Source organism: Ochlerotatus camptorhynchus, unplaced genomic scaffold, assembly GCF_037179485.1.
Source record: "Ochlerotatus camptorhynchus isolate MF236.1 unplaced genomic scaffold, CSIRO-AGI_Acam_v1.1 ptg000881l, whole genome shotgun sequence".
NCBI classification, from domain to species: Eukaryota; Metazoa; Arthropoda; class Insecta; order Diptera; family Culicidae; genus Ochlerotatus; species Ochlerotatus camptorhynchus.
The window spans coordinates 114,274-139,838 of NW_027041337.1; the positions used below are offsets into that span (position 1 = coordinate 114,274).

At 39.2% G+C, this 25,565-nt stretch overlaps 2 protein-coding genes across 2 annotated transcripts; both read left to right on the forward strand.

The window, feature by feature from the left end:
- The first annotated feature begins 2,165 nt into the window (after nt 1–2,165).
- Nucleotides 2,166–14,606, forward strand: LOC135715388 (serine/arginine repetitive matrix protein 1-like). Its single transcript, XM_065238683.1, has 2 exons — nt 2,166–3,572; nt 14,562–14,606. Exons 1-2 carry the CDS (start codon nt 2,166–2,168, stop codon nt 14,604–14,606), a joined length of 1,452 nt encoding a protein of 483 aa, XP_065094755.1.
- Nucleotides 14,607–17,456: 2,850 nt separating this feature from the next.
- On the forward strand, nt 17,457–22,190 carry LOC135715389 (uncharacterized). The gene has a single exon (XM_065238684.1). It carries the CDS (start codon nt 17,457–17,459, stop codon nt 22,188–22,190), a length of 4,734 nt encoding a protein of 1,577 aa, XP_065094756.1.
- Nucleotides 22,191–25,565: the final 3,375 nt, after the last annotated feature.

Consider the following 25,565-nt stretch of genomic DNA (forward strand, 5'->3'; position numbering starts at 1 on the left):
AGTTATTTCAGTTTGAAACCCCCCCCCCCTCTCCAACTGTACATATGAGATAGAGCAATTGTTTTTGAATAATTCATCTGAACATACTAAATCGGCATGATAAGAAACTCCGAACATATTTCAGTTTAGAATCTGACTCCCCACCGGCAGTGCACTATAGGAAATCAGGCGGACAAAAATAGAAAAATTGACTTTTTCTAACTCAGATTCTGGAATACTCAATCAATAGTAAACACTTTGACTAAGAAGTTCCCAAAATTTTAGGTGTCTACGATTGGTAGTTTTAGAGATATTCAACTTTGAAGTTGAAAAAATGCTGAAATCATAAATTTTTGCTTTAAAAACAAGCCCACATTAAAATATTATTTTATAATTTATTTAACAGTTATTCCTATGTTTTTGCATACTATTAGAAAGCGTATGAAAAGAGCTTTCAATGAAAATGCAATATAATACGAAGGAATAATTTAAAAAAATTACAAAAAAAAAAAAAAAATATGGATACAATAAGAAAAACATCAAAATTATTTTTTTGTTGGTCAGCCATTTTTTTCCCAAACATTCCCAGGTCATTTTATGCTCCATGATCGCCTTTTATGTATATTTTATCGAGTTCTGAAAAAAAATCTTGGGCAAACTTGCGCCATTTGGAAATAGAGCGTTTTCCAAAATAAGATTAGAGTAGCTGATGTTCATGTAATAACATTATTTTCGCGTACTAGGGGAAGTTACGTATTCTCGTCAGTCTAAGCAGCGTGCATGCATTTTTTTACATTTTCTCGATCTCATGCACACAACTGAAGACCTTGTTTGTTTACATTCTTTCGCTGCCTGCTGATTTATGTATTCCAATCGACCTAATTGTCCAAAATTGTATATAATCGTTTTTACAACGCTCCAAACATCCCAGATGAGTGTGACAATTGTTGGCAGCTTATTTTTCTTCGGCAGTGTTGGTTGCGCTACGTTGACGAGCCCGTTAAGCCCCACACGCCCCACACAGTCGACGTAGATGGTCGAATCCATCCACACCCATCGTACGTACGGAGGATTGTTTTGTCTATGGGACAGTGGGAAGACCAGAAGAAAAACAACAGAAGCTATTGTTCGAAGTTTTTCTGTGCACTTCAACCGGCTTACGAATAATTATTACTAAATTACCTAGTGCTGAATACCTAGTGAATTCTTAAATTAAGTAAAATACACAATCTTATACTAGTGAATTATCGATTGAGTTCGGGCAGAAAATATTTTTTGCTACTGCAGGTTAATAACGTAAAGCGGTATAACTAAATCTTAAACTAATTATAAAATTACCTAGGAATATTGCGATACGGCCTAAGAAAAGACCGAGAAAGGTGCTTAAACTACGTTAAATCGACAAGTGAAGGTGAAAATTAAACTAAAAATGTTGGTTTAAGCTTATGAACTACAGTTATGATCTAATTAGACACAGGAAATACAGCTACAACTTGGACAGAACATTTAGACTAAAACGTTGAGCGGTATAGAATCACTACAAGTAAGGAACGATCTCATACTCAATCTAATTACAAATAATTTCAAATATGACATTTATATTAGGAATTTTGTAATTCAATAAAACTGAATACATTGAATTGACAAAATCTCGATTCGCTTGCTACCGCACAACATCTTACAAAATTCTTGTAAGCACGTCGAGGATGTCTCGCAAATCGTCAACCAGATCCAGGTCGGAATTGAGTTCTGTCATGGGTGCGGTAAGCCAACTTTTCGGTACAGGCGATGTGGGTAGCGCAGCAGACAAGGACACGGGAACTCCAATAACCGATGCAGATGTAGTTGCCGGGATCAACAGTCTCACTATCGTGACCAACGCGAAACACGGAGCGAAGGACTCGATGAAATCGGCAACAGGCGCAAAGAGCGATGCAGCTGTGGTAAAAGTAGTTCCTCCCCCTCCTAGTCCTCAGGTAAATCTTGACGTTGCCAATACCAGATAGGCCCATGTAAAGGGAGCCATACCCAAAATAAAGGTTAGTGCTACTACTAAAGTCAATCCCGTCCGGTCGTCAAATATTGTCGTTAACGCGAGACCCAACGCTCGACTTGATCTGAACCAACGCGTTCATATAACTCGGTACAGTCATTGCGAGTTGTGTAGTGAACGTGATACTAGTAGAATGGTGCAGTGTGATGGTTGCGATAAGTGGTATCATTTCTCTTGTGTAGAAGTGACTAGTGGCATAGCGGACTACAGCTGGATTTGTCCAAAGTGTCCATACATGCATTTCGGCGCAAGTCATCAAGAGCAGCAGACACCAATGCTCCAGCAGATTCAACCGGTAGATCCACCCCCCAACTCTGTAAGTTCAAAGAAGTCCACCGGAAAGGCAAGCAGTAACCGGAGCAATCAACGGAAGGTCGATCGACTATTGCAGAAGCTGGAAGAGCAGAAGCAGTTGGAACAAAAGTTTTTGGATGAAAAATACCGCATTTTGGATGACGAGGACGCTGACGATGAAACTGTCGCCAGTGATGATGATGTAGGATCCGAGGAGATGTCCAAAGTGAGAGGATGGCTGAGAGATACGGAAAAGTGTGGTGAAGATTATGATTCCGGTCTGGTGGAAGAAGAGTCGAACGATGATCAACTGCAAGCTGTCATTCAGCAGGCACCGACTATGGGGCAGACGGAACCGCAATCATCTCTACATGGTTTCGTTCCTAACCAACGTTCAACGCCTCAAGAGACCGTTCGTATGGATCCGAGGTTGAGGAGCCGTGTAATGCAACCTTCCGTTCCAGCACCGATCCCTGAAAGCCTGTTCCGCCGACCACCGGCACCAGTTCCAGAGGAGCCATTTCGTCAGCCTGTTGTTCCAGATACCCAGTTCCGTCAACCACCAGCCACAGCTCCAGGAGTCCAGTTCCGTCAACCACCAGCCACAGCTCCAGGAGTCCAGTTCCGTCAACCATCAGCCATAGCTCCAGAAGTCCAGTTCCGTCGACCACCGGCACCTGTTCCAGAAGGCCTGCTCCGAAGGTCGCCTTCGCACACGCTTCCAGAAGACCAGTTCTACCGACCACAAGTACTTCGGTCAGCTGCAGCTTTAGAAACACATAACTACCTGCCACAGGATCTTCGGCCTGCTCCAGCTCCAGGAATCCAGTTCCATCATTCGCAAGTCCCTCGAGTGGCTCCAGCTCCAGGAGTTCAGGGCATTCGGCCGCCACCTGCTGCACCAAATGAACACTTCTGGCCAGAACCAACAATCGTCCCGGAAAGCCAGTATCGTCAACCTTCAGGGTCAAGGAATGAAATGCTTCAAGGAGATTCAACATCCCGAGGTTTCGGAAATCCGGAACCAGCTGCTCGCAATGTCGAAGAGAACGTGTGCATCCTCAACCGAAGCCAGTTAGCAGCACGTCAGGCTGTATCCAAGGAGTTACCGGAGTTTTACGGAAATCCTGAAGATTGGCCGCTGTTCTTCTCCATGTACAACTCTTCAACGAAGATGTGTGGCTTCTCCAACGAAGAAAACATGCTTCGGCTTCGAAAATGCTTGAAGGGCAAGGCTCTAGATGCTGTACGATGCCGGCTACCACAGGCGTGCGCAAGGGGGGGCCAGGGGGGGCCATGGCCCCCCCAAATGATTTGTGTTTCATACCTTATGCGCCCTCTTGATGCTCCTCATGCTAGACCTTTACTGTTAACGCCCTCTTATTGTTTTCATACACATTATAAAAAAATCAAAAGTCCATAAACATAACACACACCTTTCTTGTGATGTATCAGCAAGGTGAACAAAAAAAATCTAAGTTCTCTGAGACAGCCGCCGTAGGCAATCATGAAGTGTTTAACAAAATTGTAAGATTAGTTTAAATGCCTCCACACAAAACGATCTTTAAAAACTTGATTTATTTTCTAATTGTTAAGCAAAAGCAAATTCGACGGAGGAATTAAAAAAGATGATTTTATTTTTAAATTACAACAAGCAACAGGGGGCGCTAGGAGTATCTAATTTAAATTTAATTTGTTTTTACTTCGATGATACTCATGTCATAAAACAGCAAGGCGTTTGGAAAATAAGGAATTTGAAAGTGTGATTCAACAGGAGGGCACCAGGGGTATTTGATTAAATTTTATATATTTTTTTACTTTGATGACATTCATGCTTCTGGATGCTGTTAGAATGTTTAATAAAATTAGAATAGTTTGTTTGCGCTAGGGATCTTTAGTTGAGTTTGATTTTATTTTTGAATTTTTGTTTCCTGAAATTGGAATTGTTGGTTTGTATCAGGGGGCGGTAGGGGTCTTTAATTGAATTTAATTTTTTGTGTTTATTTTGATGATGAGCATGCTCGTGGAGGGCGTTTGAAAAATTGGGAAATTGGATGTGTGATTTCAACTATCTCTGCTGTAACAGAGGGCGCTAGGGGTCTTTAATTGAATTTGATTTTAAATATTTTTTTCTTCTATATTTTTTTTCTGGAAGGCGTTTTGATTTTTTCATTAAATATAAATGGTTTGCATTATGGGACGCTAAAAGTATTTATTTTTATTTCTTTTTAATGATACTAATGCAAATTAAAGACGTTTGTGATGTTTGAGAAAATTTGAATTTTTGCTTTTAATTTCCTTGAAGCAAAAGGGGCGCTAGGGGTCTTTAGTTGAGTTTGATTTTATTTTTTAATTTTTGTTTCCTGAAATTGGAATTGTTGGTTTGTATCAGGGGGCGGTAGGGGTCTTTAATTGAATTTAATTTTTTGTGTTTATTTTGATGATTAGCATGCTCGTGGAGGGCGTTTGAAAAATGGGGAAATTGGATGTGTAATTTCAAATATCTCTGCTGTAACAGAGGGCGCTAGGGGTCTTTAATTGAATTTGATTTTAAATATTATTTTCTTCCATATTTTTTTTCTGGAAGGCGTTTTGATTTTTTCATTAAATATAAATGGTTTGCATTATGGGACGCTAAGAGTATGTATTTTTATTTCTTTTTAATGATACTAATGCAAATTGAAGACGTTTGTGATGTTTGAAAAAATTTGAATTTTTGCTTTTAATTTCCTTGAAGCAAAAGGGGCGCTAGGGGTCTTTAGTTGAGTTTGATTTTATTTTTTAATTTTTGTTTCCTGAAATTGGAATTGTTGGTTTGTATCAGAGGGCGGTAGGGGTCTTTAATTGAATTTAATTTTTTGTGTTTATTTTGATGATGAGCATGCTCGTAGAGGGCGTTTGAAAAATGGGGAAATTGGATGTGTGATTTCAAATATCTCTGCTGTTACAGAGGGCGCTAGGGGTCTTTAATTGAATTTGATTTTAAATAAAATTATTGAAAATTTATAGTACAAATTTAGCTCCGAGCTGGTGTATAGGAGGAGGGAAACCTTCAATGAAAATTAGTGGTGGAAAATTTACACCCTTCTAGTGATGGAGGGGCAAGCTTAATTGCAGAAAATTGGTGAAAAATAACTAAGTGTTGGTGGAAGGGCAAGTTGTATTGAAAATATTGGAGGAAAATTTGCACCGTTTTTATAAATTAAGAATTGTGCAAGCTTTATTGAAAATTTATAGTACAAATTTAGCTCCGAGCTGGTGTATAGGAGGAGGGAAACCTTCAATGAAAATTAATAGTGGAAAATTTACACCCTTCTAAGTGCTGGTGAATCGAAGGGCAAGTATTGAAAATATTGGAGGAAAATTTGCACCGTTTTTGTAAATGGAGAATTGTGCAAGCTTTATTGAAAATTTGTAGTACAAATTTAGCTCCGTTCTGATGAATGGAGGGGCAATATTAACATTTATGGCATTATTAACATATTAACAAATGGCCTATTAAGACAATCTTTATCGAAGATTTCTGACTGGAAATTTGCCTCATGCTGATGAACGGCGAGGAATAAAAATATTATAAATAAATATTTCTCGTGGAACAATCGCACTGAAATGGTCCATGGATGTCTAGTTTTCAGAAAATTTCTGCTGTGAAAATAGCACCGCATCGGAGCATTTTGGGAGGAGGTTAGTTTCATAGCAAATAACGGGTGCAAAAATTGGTATGAAAAAGACAAATACTCAAACTGACTCTCTCATACCATCGCAAATTCTGCACAGTGTATATACACACTATGTATAGTAAAATGAAGCAATCGTTCTGCCCTTTTTCGGTTGCTGCGCTGTATGGAAGCAGGTTTATTTTTAGCATTTCTGTTGCCTTCCCGTTCTGAATGAAACCTTCTGCGTGTAGATTGTATCGTACCTCTCGTCACTCATTTTCCATGGGCCCAAATAGACAACTGAGATGTACGCTGTTCGTATCCGATGTTAGAGAACTTGCATTTCCCTTAATTATTTCGATGCCACCTTTCATCTAAGGAAACAATGAATGTTTATGTAACAAAACTGTTTTTCAGGATGAGTAAAAAAAATAAAAACTTTTCCCTAAACCCGAAACAAGAATCGAACTCCAAACTTCATGATTAGTGACTCCGCACTCTTGTGCTGTGCCATACTCAATAATTAAAATAGGGGTATCCAGTAATCAATTTATATCAATATCGAATATATTCATTGCGATGGAATTGAACATGTTCAGCCCAGAAACAGACGCCACTATTTTAGCGCGAATGTTCTGCCCAGAAACAGACGCCACTATTTTAGCGCGAATGTTCTGCCCAGAAACAGACGCCACTATTTTAGCGCGAATGTTCTGCCCAGAAACAGACGCCACTATTTTAGCGCGAATGTTCTGCCCAGAAACAGACGCCACTATTTTAGCGCGAATGTGCTCTTCCAAGCGTTAGAAAATAGGATTGTGATTCGAGTTTTGGGGGCATCTGTTTTGTAAACAAACATTTAAATCACCGATTTCTCGCGGATTAAAGCTCAATCTTGCAATCCAACTTAACTAAAAGGATAGAGGAATGATTCCTCTATCATCTGGTTGAGTCGAATTGCAAGATTGTACTTTAATGCGCGAGTAATCGACGGTTTATTTTTTTGTTCACCAAATAGATACGCTCAAAACTCAAATCAAATCACTCAATGCGATGCAAATTTTGCACCAGAGATTTTCTATAAAGCTTGCTCCTCTATTCACCAGAACGATGCACCAAAAATTGTCAGTGAAGTTTGTTTCACAATGCACCTTTTGTGGTGTAATTTTCAGACTTTGTCTCTTCATGCAGAATGGTGCAATTTTTCCACTATAAATTTTCAATGAATAACTTCCGGATATTCAATCCGAAGTAATGTGCTTTCTTAAAGAAGTACATAATTTTTATGTGTTCGAATACATCTGTGTCACACTGTTTATATACTTACAATAAATTTCCTGGATTCCCCTGGAAATTTCGTTAAGAATGTGCAAAAAAATAATATCGTTTTTTACCCTGGAAAGGGTTAAATGACAAATTCTTAGTGACATTTCAACGGTTTTGAACTATCTTTGAATAAGTTTTTTTACGGTAACTTAATGAAAATTAAAGTAACCCCCATATATTATTGCAGATTTATCAAGTTTTGCACTACAATACGTTATACGTGACGTTATATAACCGCTCATCAAATCGTTTAGAACTACTCAAATCATAAACTTATGACCAATTTTTATTGAAAATTTATAGCACTAGTCAAATATTAAGAGTATATTTAAGGGTGACTTAATGGACTTTACAGTAACAATACCAAACCTGTTAAAAAAACTGGTGAATACAAGCCGGTAGAATGTGTAATATAACCAAAGAAGAAAGCTAAGATGAAATGAAACAGACAGAAGAAAAAACATAGGGAATTGAAAGGCCGCCATTTTGCCAAAAGTTTTTTTTAAGCCATCCATCGCAGCCTGAATTGACTTATTGTTGAAATTTTCGATTTCATACGAAAAACATGAGTACAAAGACTTTACAATATTCATTTCTATTACATAGATCTTTATATTCCCAACATCGTTAGTATTTCTTTAGCAATAATTTGCATTAGTTAGAAAACTCTTCATTTTAGGGAGATTATGTAAATAAATTCTGGCACCATGAATTTATCACTAATTTATATTTATTTGTACCGGGAACATTTGAAAGCTGACTAAATGGATAAAATTCTCGCAAAGTTAAAAAAAAAACAGTTGAAAACTGGAATAACTGTTAAAAAACTATGAAGAAATGCTATTTAAGAATATTTAAAGAAAATTCAAAGTTTTATGTTGTCAAAATCGAATATAATTTCGGCAACATCGATTTAAACTTGTTCTTACATGACGCAATCATTTACAAATACCTCTAGCGTATAATTTCATCAAATGCAGCATTATTTTAAAAAAAATAGCAATCGAAGCTTGTGAAAATGAACATGGAAATACATAGAAACTTGTTTTTGATTGAAAAATTTAAAAACACCGGTGTCATATGACTAATAAGTCTGACAGAAAATTCAGTTTCGGTTAAACGATGATTTACCTAGTGATCACTCCATCCGGTCCAAATCATCATCTTACCGCCCCTCGGTGGGTGTTTGTATGGGAGCGAGCTGTCAATTTGTTAATTAAGTGTTAAACAACGAAATTATAATTTTGTTTTCAATTCCGATTTAAACATTGAGATGAAAATCTTTGGGATCGAAAAAAATATCATTGTGCTCAGAGCACCCCGAAAAAAAATAACAACAAAAATACATTAAAAAACAATGTAACAAGACGAAAACCAAAACTAAATTGTCGTGGTACAAAAACCATCATTTCCATACATCCTTTATCATTGACGAAGAGAAGCCGACAGTAATCCCTTTGAACAAATCCTATCTCATCTTTTACCTTCACCCCTCTTTTTTGTATTATGCATGGACAAAAAAAAAAGCAAATACCGTCGAACGTGCATGTTAGCAGACTAGCAACCACACTATGAGCGCTTCTTGTTTTCCTTTAGCCTATCTAGTCTCCAAAGCGTTGATAGACTAGTGGTAAAGCCACAAGTCTGTAAATCTCAACGTTGCTTGTTCGGATCCGTTTTTTATACCCATTTTAAGTTTTTTGTGTTGCTTCCAACGATCATAATTTTTTGTCAAACAAACGGAACGGCTGACTAAAACGTGCAGTTTTTAATCCTCTCCGAGTAACCGACAGATCTAAGAGAGAGAACGTACTGAGCTAGTTTTTTCACGACGTAAATAAAAGAGGACTGTCTTCATACGGAATTTGTCGTGCGCTGCTTGGAGTGCGACGAAGATAGTAGGGTAGAGAACTACTTCGGCCTAGTCGCCCATTTTGGGCCTATCGACCAGAATACTTCAAATAAATCCATGATTTCAGAGTTAACAAGTCAAATATGCGTTTGTTACGATACTTGAGTAAATAAGCTACCGAACGAAGTCAATGAGAACGCGTGGTATGAAGGTTTGCACCCATTATTTCCAAAACAAAAGAAAAGCTCCGACCGAATCAATTTTCATCTTCCTCCGATAGGCCGATGTGAATTCATTGGCGTTTCAATGCGTTAGGCCGAGTTTAGAATCCGTAGGCCGAGTTTGGTGTCAAGAAGCAGTGTTAGACTTTTGACAACATCGCAACAATTGGTTTCTCTTTTTCAAATCTTGCGGTACGTGCGGAAAGGTAAATAAATTTGAAAGCCATCAGTAATAATAACATTCCGTTTGGTGCTAAACTGCGCTAGATTAAAAAAGACTAAGTGCGGGTTGTGCTTAATAGGCCGGAAATGAGGTAGTTAACCCTAATACAATATTTTTCATCACTGACTTTGCTCTCTCTACGTTGATGCAAGACAGCCCTCAAGACAGTCACTTAAGAATTTCATAAGGCTCGACTTATGAACGACACATATGAATTTCATAAGCGCGACTTATGAAATTCGAATGTGTAGTTCAAAAGTCGAGCCTTATGAAATTCTTAAGCCTCAGTGTACCATAGAGATTGCTAAAGTGTGATTGTGTCAGTGATTTGTTTTTATCGGGAAACTTTTTCGCTATAAAAGGTTTTTGTCTAACATCAGATAGCTTTTATACGCCTTTAGCCACCTGATTCTTCTAAGTAATGATATACTAGTGTTGCAGACCCAGGACCTGTGACGTTAAGTCTATAGTTCGGTTCCAGTCGTCTCAGTTATATTAGTTTTTTGTCCACATTTTCATAAGGCAAATCAATGAAATTCATACCAATTTATTGTGGTTAAAATACATAAGTGGCCTCATTGACAGTTGCGAATTAGAACATGGACGTAGCAAGGTTTCGAATTAGGGGGAGGGTGGGGGGGGGGGGTCAGCTCTTTTTGATGGAAGATTAGGTTGGGTTCTTTAATTTTGCCAAAATATATCATCTTCTGAAAGAGCTCGTCCCGAAAAAAAATTACAGTGAAATTTTCAGTGGAAACAATGTTCTAACATTAATAGGGGGAATGACGGCTTCGGCATGACAGACTATTTTCGGCAACCCAAATTGAAACACTATTTTCACTGGATTTTCTTACGAAAACACTTCGCTGAATGCATGCAAACGATTCTTTATGCTTTCAGCTTCAATTTGACTATATTTTAACCACTGAGAAAAAGCAATCTAGCAAGGTTTTCTTGAAATGCAACACACGCACTACAAATTGTAGCTGATTTCGAGTTGCCGATAATATAACAGCAGATTTACATGCAGTTTAAATGGAACGGTTGCCGAAGAAAAACTGGTTGCCGACAATACTCGCTCTCACTAGAGAATATTGGAGCTTTGTAAAAGCGTTTCAAAACAGTTTTTGACAATTCTTTCGACTGAGCAGCTGGCAGCAAAATAATGTAAACAAACCAATACTGCATATGTGTGCGTTCCTTAGAGAAAAAGGCTATAGAAAGAAAGTCGCTGCTTAGGTTGCCGAGAATACGTAAATTCCCCTATTTATTGTCGACAATAAAAATGATTGTTATAATGTTGTACCCTTCCGAAAACGGCAAAACTGCTACCTAGATGTACAATGAATGTACATAATAAAATGTTGTTACAATGATTTTTATCGTATTTTTCATTTATTGTACTGTTAACATGATTCGATCATGAACAATAATGAACAACTCTATTACAATAAAAATTGTTGTTACATTAAATATTGATGTGTTTTCATTGTGGGTTACGTCACGAACAATAAAAATAAATCTAATTGAAGCATGCAGACTATGAGAGGGTCAGCAACATTGCCAATGTAATCAAGATAGGCGCTGCTCGTATGGCTCTGGCTTTGACAGTTCGTTGACTCAAAACCAGCCAGTCCACGTCCGCTCATCTCTTATCCTAGACCCTCTCTAAAGCTGGGTTTAGACTAGGCAAGTCATTTGATCAACTCAGTTGAATTTAATTGGCTTGAAAAGTTGAGCCTGGTCCAACTTTTTTCAATTCAAGTGAGTTGATCAAGTCAGTTGAATGGCATGGTTTACACGTTCAATTCGCGTTCAACTCAGTTGAATTCAACTGACTTGATCAATTGACTTTCCCTATCTAAACCCAGCTTTAAGCTGGGTTAAGATGGTTCAATTCAGCGTTCAACTCACTTGAACTGCGAAATGAACGTCCAAAAATCTGACCGATATCGGACTTGCTCTATTCGTTGCCAAGTCAAATGAACGCCGACGACCAGATCGGTTTGAGTTGAATTCAACTCACCTGCCTCATCTAAATCCCGCTTAATGCAGACCTTTCCCGTGCAGTCAATAATCATAATAATAATAAAAAGAAATCCACCACTTGAAGATGTCAGGAAGGAATTCTCAGGTGGAAGCATATTTCATGGGCGATTCTCTCCAGTCGAATGTATTAACTTATCAACGAGGAAGATCGAGTGCAGGGTAGTTGGCCTGCATTTTCTCACAAGTTTCGGATCGAATCTCAATTCAACCAGTAAAAAAAGGACTCACCCGGCAGCGCCGACTGGGATTGAACCCAGGCCTGCTGGGGTGAGTGTTAATCAAGCTTACCACTACACCACCGGCGCCGCTAGAGAAAATTTACACGAGAAAAAATACCATCTCCGAAATGAGATAAATGACTCATGATTTCATGAACACAACGTATTTTCATGTTATGAAAATACACCATGAATAATATTCATGATATCATGAGCAACTTTTACGTAACGCAGCAAACATTCCCAAAATCATGAATCATCCGAGTTGAAATCATGAGCTAAATTCATGGGTTAACTTTTAACCAAAAAACTAGATTCGAACCAAGAACCTTGAGATCACTAAACCCACACTTTGACCACTAGACTATCAGTACTTGTATTAGGTGGAAGGCAAAAGGCGAATAAGAGATGCCTATGTAGTTCGGTTTATGAACACGGTTTGCCAAGTACGTGTAACGCTTTTAGCGGTCTTGATTCCTCTGCATTATGAAATCATGAATTTCCATCCCGAAATCATGAATCATTGTTACGATTTCATGGGATGGCTAGTTTTTTCATTTCATGATTTTTTATTCATGAAAATGGAATCGGATTTGTTTCCGTGTAGGTATGAAAACTTTTTTTTTATCTCATGATTTAAATAAATTGGATGTGAAACAAATTCGAGAGATCTGATTTTTCGGTATTTCATATCGATTTTTTTTTAATTATGAGATAGAAAACAATGTTATGTTCTACGAAAGCTGTGTGATTTTCCAGTGGAATCATTGCATCAAAGTTTGGCTCAAACATCCATCTTGAAAATAAATGAGAAAGATTTGGAATTGAGGTTATGTGAATTTATAAAAATATAAAAGTCTGATGCGTAGAGGGACTGACAAAATCGGTTCATTACTGTATAATTATTTCTAATATTCTGAATGAATACAATTTGTCTGTTTATCTAAAATTTTATGAAAAATCTCAGTTCTAACGAAGAACCGGAAATTGTTGAGAACCAGGATGAGAACGCAGATCTTGTATTGGATACGCAGACCGACATTCCTACACGCAAACCAAAAATTTATTACAATGAATGTTAGTTCCACTTCCTATCATCCTCTGTTCATGAACATCGCAGCGAATGTTAGAAGTTGACCTTACAGGCGATGTAATGGTTTTTTGTCTTTTTTATTTCGTGTTCTATCTACGCTTTCGCCTATACCAGTAAGCTTGTAGAACGAAGCACATTGTAGAACATTGTAGAACGACGCACACACTTGCCTCGAATCTCTCCAGCAGAAAAAGCATGCGAAGTCGAGTATGCGAGAAAATGAACGCTTCATGTTTGCTTTTAGGCTATCCATATTCAGAAGCATGGAGAGAGCAATGAGGAAAGCACAGGTCTGATAGTCGCAACGTTCGTGGTTCGAGTTCAGTCGGCAACCTTTTTCCAATTTTTTTCGACATAATTCATTTCACTCACTAATACACTCCACATTTTCAGTCTCCAATTTTCTTGCATTGGACCGCAGCTAGGTATATCGCATTCTTGATTCATGCGGTCTCCACTAACATCCTCTGATGATGAATCCCACATAATTGTATGCGAATCTTACATCCCCTGGTTGGGTGTATGAATGGACAACTTTACAAGGAGGAGTGTCTCCAGAAAATAATTTTGCCGTTCATTCAATCACACGAAGGTCCCATAAAGTTCTGGCCTGACTTAGCCAGCTGCCATTACAGTCGCGATGTCAATGTATAAGCAGAATAATGTCGATTTTATTGAGAAAAGTATCAATCCACCAAATTGTCCAGATTTTTGTCCCATTGAAAATTTTGGGCAATTATCAAGCGCAAATGGAGGAAAAGGATGGTAGATGAGGTTGACAGTACTACCGATGAATAATTTTTGTTGTATTTTTCCCTTAAAGTTAAATAAAAATCCAACAAAATGATACCTTAAGCCTTTTTGTACTTGGAGAAATAACCTATTTTGTACGGCCAAATTCTAAATGGAACAGAATTTAATTTCAAAAAGAGTACCGAAAAAATAAAATTTTGGGTGAAATTCCAAAATTGAGGAAAATTTTAAGGTGATTCCGAGTATAATGTCTAGCTCATTCCGGGAAAAATTTCTGGAGAAAATTGAGGAAATTCATCAGGAACTGTGAAATCGTGAAGAATTTTAAAAATAATTCCAAAGGAGTTCTGAGAATAATTTCAAAAGAGCTCTTAGGAGAGTTCTAAACATTTCCGAGAATAACCTCAGGGATAGTGTATTCTGAGGACAGTTCCAAAAGATTTCTGGGGAGAATTTCATTAAAATTCTGAGGATAATTTCTGGTGATTTCTGCAGATAGCTAGATTTTAAATAAAAATTCAAGGGAATTCCAAAGAAAATTTCAAGCTCAGTTCGTGAAAAATTTCTAGAGAATACTGAGGAAATTCTTCTGAAACTCTAAGGAAATTTCAGTTCCAAGGTGGTCTGAGAAAAAATCGTGAAGAGTTCTAAAAATAATTCCAAAGGAGTTTTGAGAAGAATTTTAAAGAACTCTTAGGAGAATTCTAAGAAATCCGAGAAGAATCTCAAGGGTATTTAATTGTGAAGACAGTTCCAAAAGATTTCTGAAAATGATTCCAAGAAAAGGGATTTTGAGAAAAGTGTCAAGAGAATTCCAAGGATAATTTCTAACTTATTCCAGGAAGGATTTCAGGAGAATACTGCGGAAATTTTGCTGAATCTCTAAGGGAATTTCAGTGCCAAGGTTTTCTGAGGAAAAATTATGAAAAGTTCTAAAAATAATTCAAAATGAGTTCTGAGAAGAATTTTAATAGAGCTCTTGCCGGCGCCGGTGGTGTAGTGGTAAGCGTGACTGCTTTCTAACACCCCAATGGGTCTGGGTTCAATCCCAGCCAAGGTCGGTGGGATTTTTCTGAGGCATAAAAATCTCTGGTCACGTCTTCCTTCGGAAGGGAAGTAAAGCCGTTGGTCCCGGCCCATGTGTGTTGTGAATGGGTGCGATATCCTACGCAGGTGTGGAAGCTGTCTTCCTGCACTTTCGATTGTCGCCAATGGATGGCAATCGATGTCCGTCGGTGATTGGCACTAGGTTGCGGAACAGAGACCGACGTTAAAAAAAAAAAAAAAAAAAAAAAATAGAGCTCTTAGGAGAGTTCTAAAAAATTCCGAGAAGAACCTCAAGAAAGTGAATTCTGAGGACAGTTCCAAAAGATTTCTTGCGAGAATTCCATGAAAATTCTGAGAATAATTTCTAGTGAATCCTGCAAAAACTGAATCTGATTGAAACTGCAAAGGGATGTTGAGGAAAATTTCAAGGGAATTTCGAGGATAATTTCATGCTCATTTTGGGAAGAATTCTGGAGAATACAGAAAAAAATCTTCTAAAACTCTAGGGGAATTGCAGCTCCAAGGTGTTCTGAGAAAAAAAAAGTTCTAAAAAATTCAGAGAAGAACCTCAAGGATATTGAATTCTGAGGACATTTCCAAAAGATTTCTTGGGAGAATTCAAACAAAATTCTGTGGATAACTTCTAGTGATCCTGCAGTTAATTCCAAGATTATTATTGCGGTTAATTGCAAGATAATTACGAAAAGAATACCGAGAAAATCAAATTTGGAGTGAAAATCCATGATGATGATTTCTAGCTCATTCCGGAAAAAAATTTCTGAAACTCTAAGGGAATTTCAGTTCCACGGTGTTTTGAGAAAAAATCACGAAGGGTTTAATAATTCCAGTTGACTTCTAAGAAAAATTTCAAAAGAGCTCTTGAATTCTGAGGACAGTTCTGAAGGATTTCTAGGAAGTATTCCAAGAAAATTCTGCGAATAATTTCTAGTGAATCCTGCAGATAGTTCCAGGACAATTCCGAATGGAATACCAAGAAAAGTAAATTATGAGTAAAATTCCAAAGGGATTCTGAGGAAAATTTCAAGTGAGTACCGATAATTTCTATACAGCAAAAAATAAATTTTAATATTACATCCAAGCGGATGCACTTCAACCATGTCGAAAATTTTATGCAATTTTTATGGCCACAAAAATAAACAAATGCAGTAAAAGCACCGTAATGTCAGTTTTTGCACTGTATTAATGATAATTTTGTTCAGTTTTAGCAAGTTGTATTATACCATATTCTTGACATGATTGAAGTGCATCCACTTTGATGTGATATTAAAATTAAATTTTTGCTGTGTAGCTCATTTCGGGAAAAATGTCTGGATAATACTGAATAAATTATTTTGAAACTCTAAGGAAATTTCAGTGGCAAGGTGTTCTGAAAAAAGTTATGAAGAGTTCTAAAAATAATTCCAGAGGACTTCTGAGAAGAATTTCAAAAGAGCTCATATGCATCCAAAATTTTAGTAATTATTTTGCAAGCAATGCAACCGCCCTTCTTGTTTAGAAGACGTGTGTTAGTCTGAAATATAATTGTAATTTTAAAATAAGGCAACTTTAACAATTCAGCTGATTAATTATGCATCCAAAATTTTAGTAATTATTTTGCGAGGAATGCAACCGCCCTTCTTGTGCGTTTGCTTACTTGTTTAGAAGGCGTTTGCAAGTCTGAAATATAATTGTAATTTTAAAATAGGGCAATTTTAAAAAAATCTGTGTATTTATTATGCATCCAAAATTTTAGTAATATTTTGCAATCAATGCAACCGCCCTCCTAGTACGCGAGCTCACTTGCCCATTACACATCTGGGTGTTTACATGGATTCTACGTTTTCATGGGAAATACATGTAAAACAGATAGATAAAAAAGTAGCGGATTTATGTGGCGTTTTGAGAAAGGTTTCTAGCTTTGTTCCGCAACATGTCTTACTTAAGTTTTACTATGCTCACATACATTCTCAATTACAATATATTATCGTAGCTTGGGGCCTTGCATGTAAATCAAAATTAGTTAAACTACAAGTTTTGCAAAATAGGTGCTTAAAAATAATTTTCAACCTACCTCCGTTATATTCAACGTTTGAACTCTATGCAAGCAGAAATCATAATGTCCTTCCAATTTTAGGTTTATGTGAACTGCAGACACTCTTATTGGTACACGATATTATTCATAATGATAGAACACATTCTAATCTTGTAATCAATATTGGCAACCGTTCTCACAGTACCAGGCAAGCCGGAAACTTAACAGTCATTAGAGCTTCCACAAGTCAAGGTCAAAAACGAATATCTTATATAGGTCCATTTAAATATAATGCTTTACCTAGTGAACTAAAACAAATCGTAAATCGAAATCAATTTAAACTCAAAGTTAAACACTACCTCAAAGGAAAAATCAATGAATTTCTTATGTAAACTGTATGAACCATTGTAAACAGTAGTAGTAGTAAATTAGTTTATTTAACTTGGTGTTTTTAAGGATCCCTTAAAAGGAGAATAACTCCACTGGGAATCCATAGAAATAACTAAAGTAAACATTAACTCTTCTAAATTATTGGCGCCCTCAAAGCTATGAAGCGCCCCATTTGGTAGGTGGGCCCCCCCAAATGAAGAGGGCTGCGCACGCCTGTGCCGGCTACTCCACCCATCCAACGTTATCGGTGTAATTTCTACGTTGAAAATGCTATATGGAAGACCAGAAGCAATCGTTCAGGCATCAGTTAGGAAGATTCGGTCATTACCATCGCCACAAGTGGAAAAACTCGACACTCTTGTCAATTTTGCATTGACGGTCGAAAACTTGGTAGCTACGATAGAGGCATGCGGCGTCGAAGATTTCGTATACAATGCGTCTTTGAAATGTGAGCTAGTGGATCGTCTTCCTCCTGGGCTGAAGCTGGATTGGGCGAAGTATTCCAGAAATAATGCAGCACCAAATCTGCTTGATTTCAGTTATTGGCTGTACTCGATCGCGGAAGATGCTAGTTCAGTTATGCAAACTTCGTTCAGCACGCAAAGAAGTCGTGGAGCAAAGAATGATGGATTTATCAATGTCCACTCTGAAGCAGAATCAGAACTGTCCCGATCAGCAGCTGCAAAGACTCGGGGTATCCACGGATCATCATCAGCGCCAATGACAGAATGCATCACATGCCGAGGTCATTGTCCGTCAGTTGCAAAGTGCAAAAGATTTGCTGAGTTAAGCCTAGTTGCAAAGTGGGCTGTTGTACGAGAGAGAAAGCTGTGTCGCAAATGTCTGCGTAAGCACAATGTATCATGCAGGCAGCAAAAACCGTGTGGGATCAAAGGATGCATCTTTTTGCATCATCCGTTGTTGCACAATGACCACCAGGAGGTTGAAAAGGAACGTTCTGGCCAAACCTTTGCTACCGGAAGTTGCAATATTCACCAACTTCAAACTAGCGAAGTCCTGTTCAGGATTGTTCCCGTGCTAATCCACGGTCCATCAAAATCCATCCAGACATACGCGTTCATAGACGACGGTTCAGAGCTAACACTGATGGAAGATAGCCTTGCAGAGGAGCTTGGCGTAAAGGGGCCTCGAACACCGCTGTGCTTAAAATGGACGGGTGGTACCAAGAGAGTGGAGAATGAATCCCAGAAGGTGGATGTGGAAATATCAGCCATCGGAAATACCTCGAAGTCGCACAGGATGTCCAACGTACATACGATTCAGAACCTACAACTTCGGCCGCAAACGTTAGTGTATTCTGAGTTACTGCAACGGTATCAACACCTCGGTGGACTACCTGTCGAATCCTACAGTAACGTATGTCCTCGAATCCTGATTGGGCTTGACCATGCGTCGCTTGGGCATGCTATGAAAAGTCGAGAAGGAAAGCCATACGAACCTATCGCCGTCAAAACACGCTTGGGATGGATAATCTACGGGAGTTGTTCACGAACACAGCGAAACCAAAACTACGTGAATGTCCATACGATTAAAGTATGTGAGTGCAATCTTGATTCCGACGATAACCTGCACACCGCAATGAAGAACTACTTCACTCTAGATAGCCTTGGAGTGGCAAAACCAGAAAAGATTTTGCGGTCAACGGAAGAACAACGTGCCTTGGAAATGCTCGAAAAGCTGACAATCCCAAAAGAAGGGCGGTACGAAACGGGACTCCTCTGGAAGTACGATGATGTTCGCTTTCCAAGTAGCAAAGGAATGGCTTACAGAAGATGGCAGTGTTTAGACCGGCGCATGAAGCGGGATGAGGAGTTTGCAAAAACCGTGACGACGAAGATGGATGAATACGTGGATAAACGCTACGTTCGGAAGTTGTCGGATGATGAACTCAATATGCATCAGTCTAAGGAATGGTACTTACCCGTGTTCCCTGTTGTGAACCCCAACAAACCGGGTAAGGTACGGCTAGTCTGGGACGCAGCTGCTCCTGCTTATGGCGTTTCACTCAATTCGCTGTTACTCAAAGGCCCTGACCTTTTGACGTCGCTACTTGCAGTTCTCGTCCAGTTTCGTGAATTCCGGATCGCAATTTGCGGGGATATCCGGGAGATGTATCTGCAGGTTCTACTGAGGCAAGATATTCGACTGTGCTTCTTCTGGAAGGGCGATGAAGGCAACGCGGATCCTAAGGTGTACATCATGTTGGTGTTACCGTTCGGAGTGTCGTGTGCTCCAAGCATTGCGCAGTACGTCAAAAACACCAACGCCCAACGGTTTGAGAAGGACCATCCCACCGCTGTTCAAGCTATCGTCGACCAGCATTACGTAGATGACATGCTTGTAAGCGTGGAAAGCGAGCAAGAAGCAGTGGACCTCGCACGGGATGTAAAGAAAATTCACCATGAAGCCGGCTTTGAAATGAGGAACTGGATCTCAAATAGCCCGGATGTTTTGGAGGCGTTACATGAACGAAATACGGAAGAGAAGGACCTTAATATGGCAGAAGGAGTGATAACCGAGAAAGTGCTCGGAATGTGGTGGAATACGTCCACTGATTGTTTCACCTTCAAGGTTTCTCCACGGTACGATCCTGAGCTAATGTCGGGGCAGCGGACACCAACGAAGCGCGAAGTGCTCAGAACCTTGATGATGATCTTCGATCCTTTAGGACTCATTGGCCACTTCTTGATGTTCCTGAAGGTGGTACTGCAGGAAATTTGGAGAACATCCGTCGGATGGGATGACCCGATCGAAGAAAAACAGTTTGAGATGTGGATGCAATGGCTGAAGGTCCTTCCTGAAGTGGCAAAGGTAGAAATCCCGCGGTGCTACAGGACGGCTACATCTGTTGGAGGTTCCAACGAAGTACAAATGCACATCTTCGTCGATGCTAGCGAGAAGGGTTTCGCGGCGGTGGTGTATCTGCGATTCAAGGAGGGGCCCATCATCGAAACTGCGCTGGTTGGATCGAAGACTCGTGTTGCACCAATCAAATTTCTGTCGATTCCGCGCTCGGAGCTTCAAGCTTGCGTTATCGGAGTCAGGTTTGCGAACAGCATAGCACAGTCACTGTCTATCAAGGTGAATAGACGCTACTTCTGGACGGATTCCAGTGACGTCATCAGCTGGCTCAAATCCGATCATCGTCGGTATAGCCAATTTGTTGCTTTCCGAGTGAGTGAGATACTAGAAGCTTCGGAAGTTTACGAGTGGCAATGGATCCAAACTAAAAAGAACGTTGCTGATGATGGCACGAAGTGGAAACGGGTGCCTGACATGACTAGAACTAGCCGATGGTTTAACGGACCGGAATTTCTCAAGAACATTGAAGGAGAATGGCCTGTGGAACTACACATCGAAGGACCTACTACGGAGGAACTGCGCCCACATTTGCTCGTTCACGTCAAATTACCGGAGCCAATCATCGACCTCCAAAACTGCTCTAAATGGACTCCACTTGTCCATCGAACTGCATACGTGTTTCGATTCATCGGGAACTTGAGGACATCCAGACCCGAAGAAAGAACTATTGGAGTGTTGACGAGTTCAGAGCTAGCTACGGCTGAAAACTATTTGTACCGGCTTGCTCAGGGAAGTTCTTACCCAGATGAGGTAGCAGTACTATCGGGACTACGAGCGTCGGAAAACTTCACATTAACGATACCGAAGAACAGTTCAATCTATCATCTTTGTCCGTTTCTAGACGAACATGATGTACTCCGCGTTCGTGGTAGAACCATCAGTTGTCCGTTTGTTAATCAGGATGCGGTGAATCCTGTTATTCTTCCACGAGACCACCACATCACCCGTCTCGTCATATCCCACTACCACAGCAAATATCATCATCAAAACCATAACACAGTTATCAACGAGCTGCGGCAGCGATACAGCATCCCTCGTCTGAAGGCTGCCTACAACAGGATCCGTCAATGCTGTCAGCAATGCAAGAACGACCGTGCACGACCGCAACCACCGGCTATGAGCGACTTGCCTTTACCTCGCTTGGCCGCCTACGCTCGTCCGTTCACTTACATGGGGGTGGACTACTTTGGACCGTTTGTGATTATCCTTGGACGACGTCTCGAGAAACGTTGGGTACTTCTCGCCACTTGCCTTACCACTCGTGCCATCCACTTGCAAATCGTTCACACAATGACTACCGACTCTTGTATTATGGCACTGAGAAACGTCATGGCTAGGAGGGGGGTACCTGCAGTCGTGTATAGTGACAGAGGTACAAATTTCCAGGGAGCCAGTAAAGAACTCCAAGAGGCTATGGAGAACTTGGATCGAGATCGTCTAGCGGCGGAGTTCACCACCTCCCATACGTCCTGGTATTTCATTCCTCCCGCTTCACCGCATATGGGTGGAGCATGGGAACGTCTCGTACGAACTGTCAAACAGAACCTTGGTAAACTGAAACTCAACAGAACGCTGTCCCATGAAGTCCTCGAAAACATGCTAACGGAGATAGAGAATATCGTCAACTCTCGTCCGCTAACTAGCATTCCAATCGACGATGACCAGTCACCGGTGCTAACTCCCAATCATTTTTTGCTGGGATCAAGCAATGGACTAAGGCCTTGGGTTCCGTTTGACGACAGCTCTGAAGTGCTCAAGAACTGCTGGAAGCTTTCGCAAACTTTAGCCAACCAATTTTGGAAGCAGTGGCTTCGGGATTATCTTCCCTCAATCACTCGAAGGACGAAATGGCTCACGGAGGTGAAACCCATCAGAGTCAACGATATCGTTGTCATCGTGGACCCGAAACTTCCTCGGAACACTTGGCCTAAAGGCCGAGTTATTGGGATAAAGCAGGGATCGGACGGACAGGTGCGAAGTGCTACTGTGCAGACTTTCGGTGGCATCTACGAGCGACCAACTGTGAAGCTTGCCGTGCTCGACGTAGGCGCTGGAAGCAATGCGCATCAGGATGACCAGAAGCCCATTCCGGGGGGAGTGTTGGTTGCGCTACGTTGACGAGCCCGTTAAGCCCCACACGCCCCACACAGTCGACGTAGATGGTCGAATCCATCCACACCCATCGTACGTACGGAGGATTGTTTTGTCTATGGGACAGTGGGAAGACCAGAAGAAAAACAACAGAAGCTATTGTTCGAAGTTTTTCTGTGCACTTCAACCGGCTTACGAATAATTATTACTAAATTACCTAGTGCTGAATACCTAGTGAATTCTTAAATTAAGTAAAATACACAATCTTATACTAGTGAATTATCGATTGAGTTCGGGCAGAAAATATTTTTTGCTACTGCAGGTTAATAACGTAAAGCGGTATAACTAAATCTTAAACTAATTATAAAATTACCTAGGAATATTGCGATACGGCCTAAGAAAAGACCGAGAAAGGTGCTTAAACTACGTTAAATCGACAAGTGAAGGTGAAAATTAAACTAAAAATGTTGGTTTAAGCTTATGAACTACAGTTATGATCTAATTAGACACAGGAAATACAGCTACAACTTGGACAGAACATTTAGACTAAAACGTTGAGCGGTATAGAATCACTACAAGTAAGGAACGATCTCATACTCAATCTAATTACAAATAATTTCAAATATGACATTTATATTAGGAATTTTGTAATTCAATAAAACTGAATACATTGAATTGACAAAATCTCGATTCGCTTGCTACCGCACAACAGGCAGCCTTTTCATTTGATTTACATGTTAACCCGTTGTCCTATTATCAGCACATCTAAATTAGCTGTAATCAGTATGTAGCTGATAAACCAAGAAACCGTTTGAATACATCTGATGTTCTGCTGGGATAATTCAGTGCCATTACTTTTAAAAATGGCTTGCCAAGTATAGCCGTATATGCTGAAGCCAAAATCTACCCTATTTTTAATTTTTACAATGAAACTGATTTGTTATATTGAAATGTCTTGTTGAACAACGGACCAAACTTAATTGATATAAAAGCAAAACAACATGACGTATTAAGAATATATTGTGATGGTGCTATTCAAGGGCGTAGCCAGGTTTCGAGCTAGGGAGGGGCGAAACAAAATTATTATGGAAACTTCGCTGAATGCCATTTTACCGAACGCCATTTCACCGAAAGCCACTCTCCCCCCCTCCCACGGCCCCCATCTGGCTACGCCAATGGTGCTATTTCTAGTTTCATTGAATACGGTTAAACTCAAGTGTGCACATGGATAATAGAACTATTATTTCACTGTTTGACGCAAAGCTAACGCATAGCGAAAACGTTCAAAAAGCCTTCAAGAATATTTGTGAAAAATATCATATCCTCGTGGAAAAGCAAACATGACTGCAGGATAAAATTTAGAAACTCGTCAGTAAATACAAAGAATAATGGAGTCAATCTCAAAAAAATTAAAGATTTGGTTCAGATCATCGGAGTTGGTTCGAATCTAGTTTTGCAAACAAGGAATTCATCGAAGAGAAGTAGAACGTTCCTTCAACATCAAAACGAAGGAGACCTTCAAATGTGGACAGCATCGAGAAGGCTTTATTTATTACGCGACGGACTGCCTATAATCGACGGAACTTTAAGCTGGTTAAGTTCATTGGACACATTATTAAAAACCAAGAACATTATAAGAAAATATACGCGCAAGTAACAGATGAACGTGGAATGATTTCACCTCAAGAAGCATTTAATATGTTCATTTAAGCTGGCTCAAGCTAAAGTCAATACGAATCAATCGAGAGGCACCATCAAGATTTTCACCATACAACGTTATTGGGACATTTAAAAAAAGTACTTGCCCCTCCAATTCAATCCATTGAGGAAACTGCGTCCAAAATAAAGGTGAATCTACAGGCTCTATTGGAATATATAGTCCAACGAATCATCAAAGTTATTGAGATGGAACTCGACGAGTTTATGGCATCAAATAACCTGGAATATGCAGAATTGATTATATTGAGTAGTTGGAGCATGGATTGTTCAACCGGTTATTCCCAGTCTCATCAAAAACTGTCAGACGAATGTCAAGATGATTCTGGTGTATTTTCATCAACACTCTCTCCAATACGGTTATATATGACGGCGAATAATCTGTGATTTAACCGCATGCCTCAAAGCATTCCGTTTTGTAGACGATTTATCCTGCAATTCATGAATGAGAGTAGAGAGATAATTCTTATACAAAACAAGTGGTGGAGAAAGAAATGCAAAAACTAATACCAGTGAAATTTGATCTATTAAACGGAAACACTAAGTATGCTTGACGGCAAAGTGTTAACATATATTTGTGGTAGTTCATCAATACAGAACTATCCTATTTGTGGGGCAACTCCAAATTACAAGAAGTATTTCTATCCAACGTAGATACCCTAGTCTATGGTATATACCCACTACTTACGCTTCTTTGAATGTCTGCTGCATATTTCGTATCTAATAGATATAAAGCAATGGGAAGTTTTACAGCCATGTAAAGAACAGTATTTGTTAAGAAAAAAAAAACAAGTAACGACGCAGCTTTATGAAACATTTGGAGTTAGAGTTGATCAACCAAGATCGGGAGGAGGTACGAGCACTACAGGTAACGGTTTTCAAAGAGGATTCGCAAATCCTCATCTTTTAAGCAGCGTTTTAAATATCGACGAAGAATCAATTGGGAGGTTTCGAGCCAATTAATACAGAAAAAAGATGCCTATTGCAAAGACACATATCGACTTTATCTTTCTTTATATGATTGGTATAAAATTCCTGCAACCGTACACAAAGTACTTGCTCATGCTGGAGAAATTACAATTTATTCGCCAGCTCCTCTTGGAATATTAGCAGAAGAAGCAGCAGAAAGTCAGCATAAACAGCTGAAAAATATCGAACCACCATGCTAGAAAACGATCCAGAGTCGAAAATTTACAAGATGTCTTCATTCGGCAATGTATGAATCAGATCCATTAATGAGTACCATTTGGATGGAGAAAAAAAAGACAAACAAAAAAGCATTGAGCTATCCCGATTATATTGTTAAAAAGTTTTATGATATTCAAAGATTCTGAAAACTGTCCAATAGTCGGTGATGATAACTGCAATGCATTGGAAGAACTTATGGAAGCTGTCGGCGAAGTTGAAGAAGATTTTGCTAGTGATAATATCAGTGCTAAATAATAAAAAAAATGTTAAATATCGAGAAAACAGTAAAAAATATTGAAATAAAAACTAAATAGAGATAATAATAATAATAATTGAAATAAAATGTACACCTATTCTCCCAGTTATTTGTTTTATTATAGTCACTTTAACACTCTTGGGTCATTTCTGACTTGTCCGAGGTGAGATTTTAACTCGTTACTTTGGCGTGAGAGGTACGGATCTAAACCACTATGCCAGATTCGTCCACGCAAAAGTTAA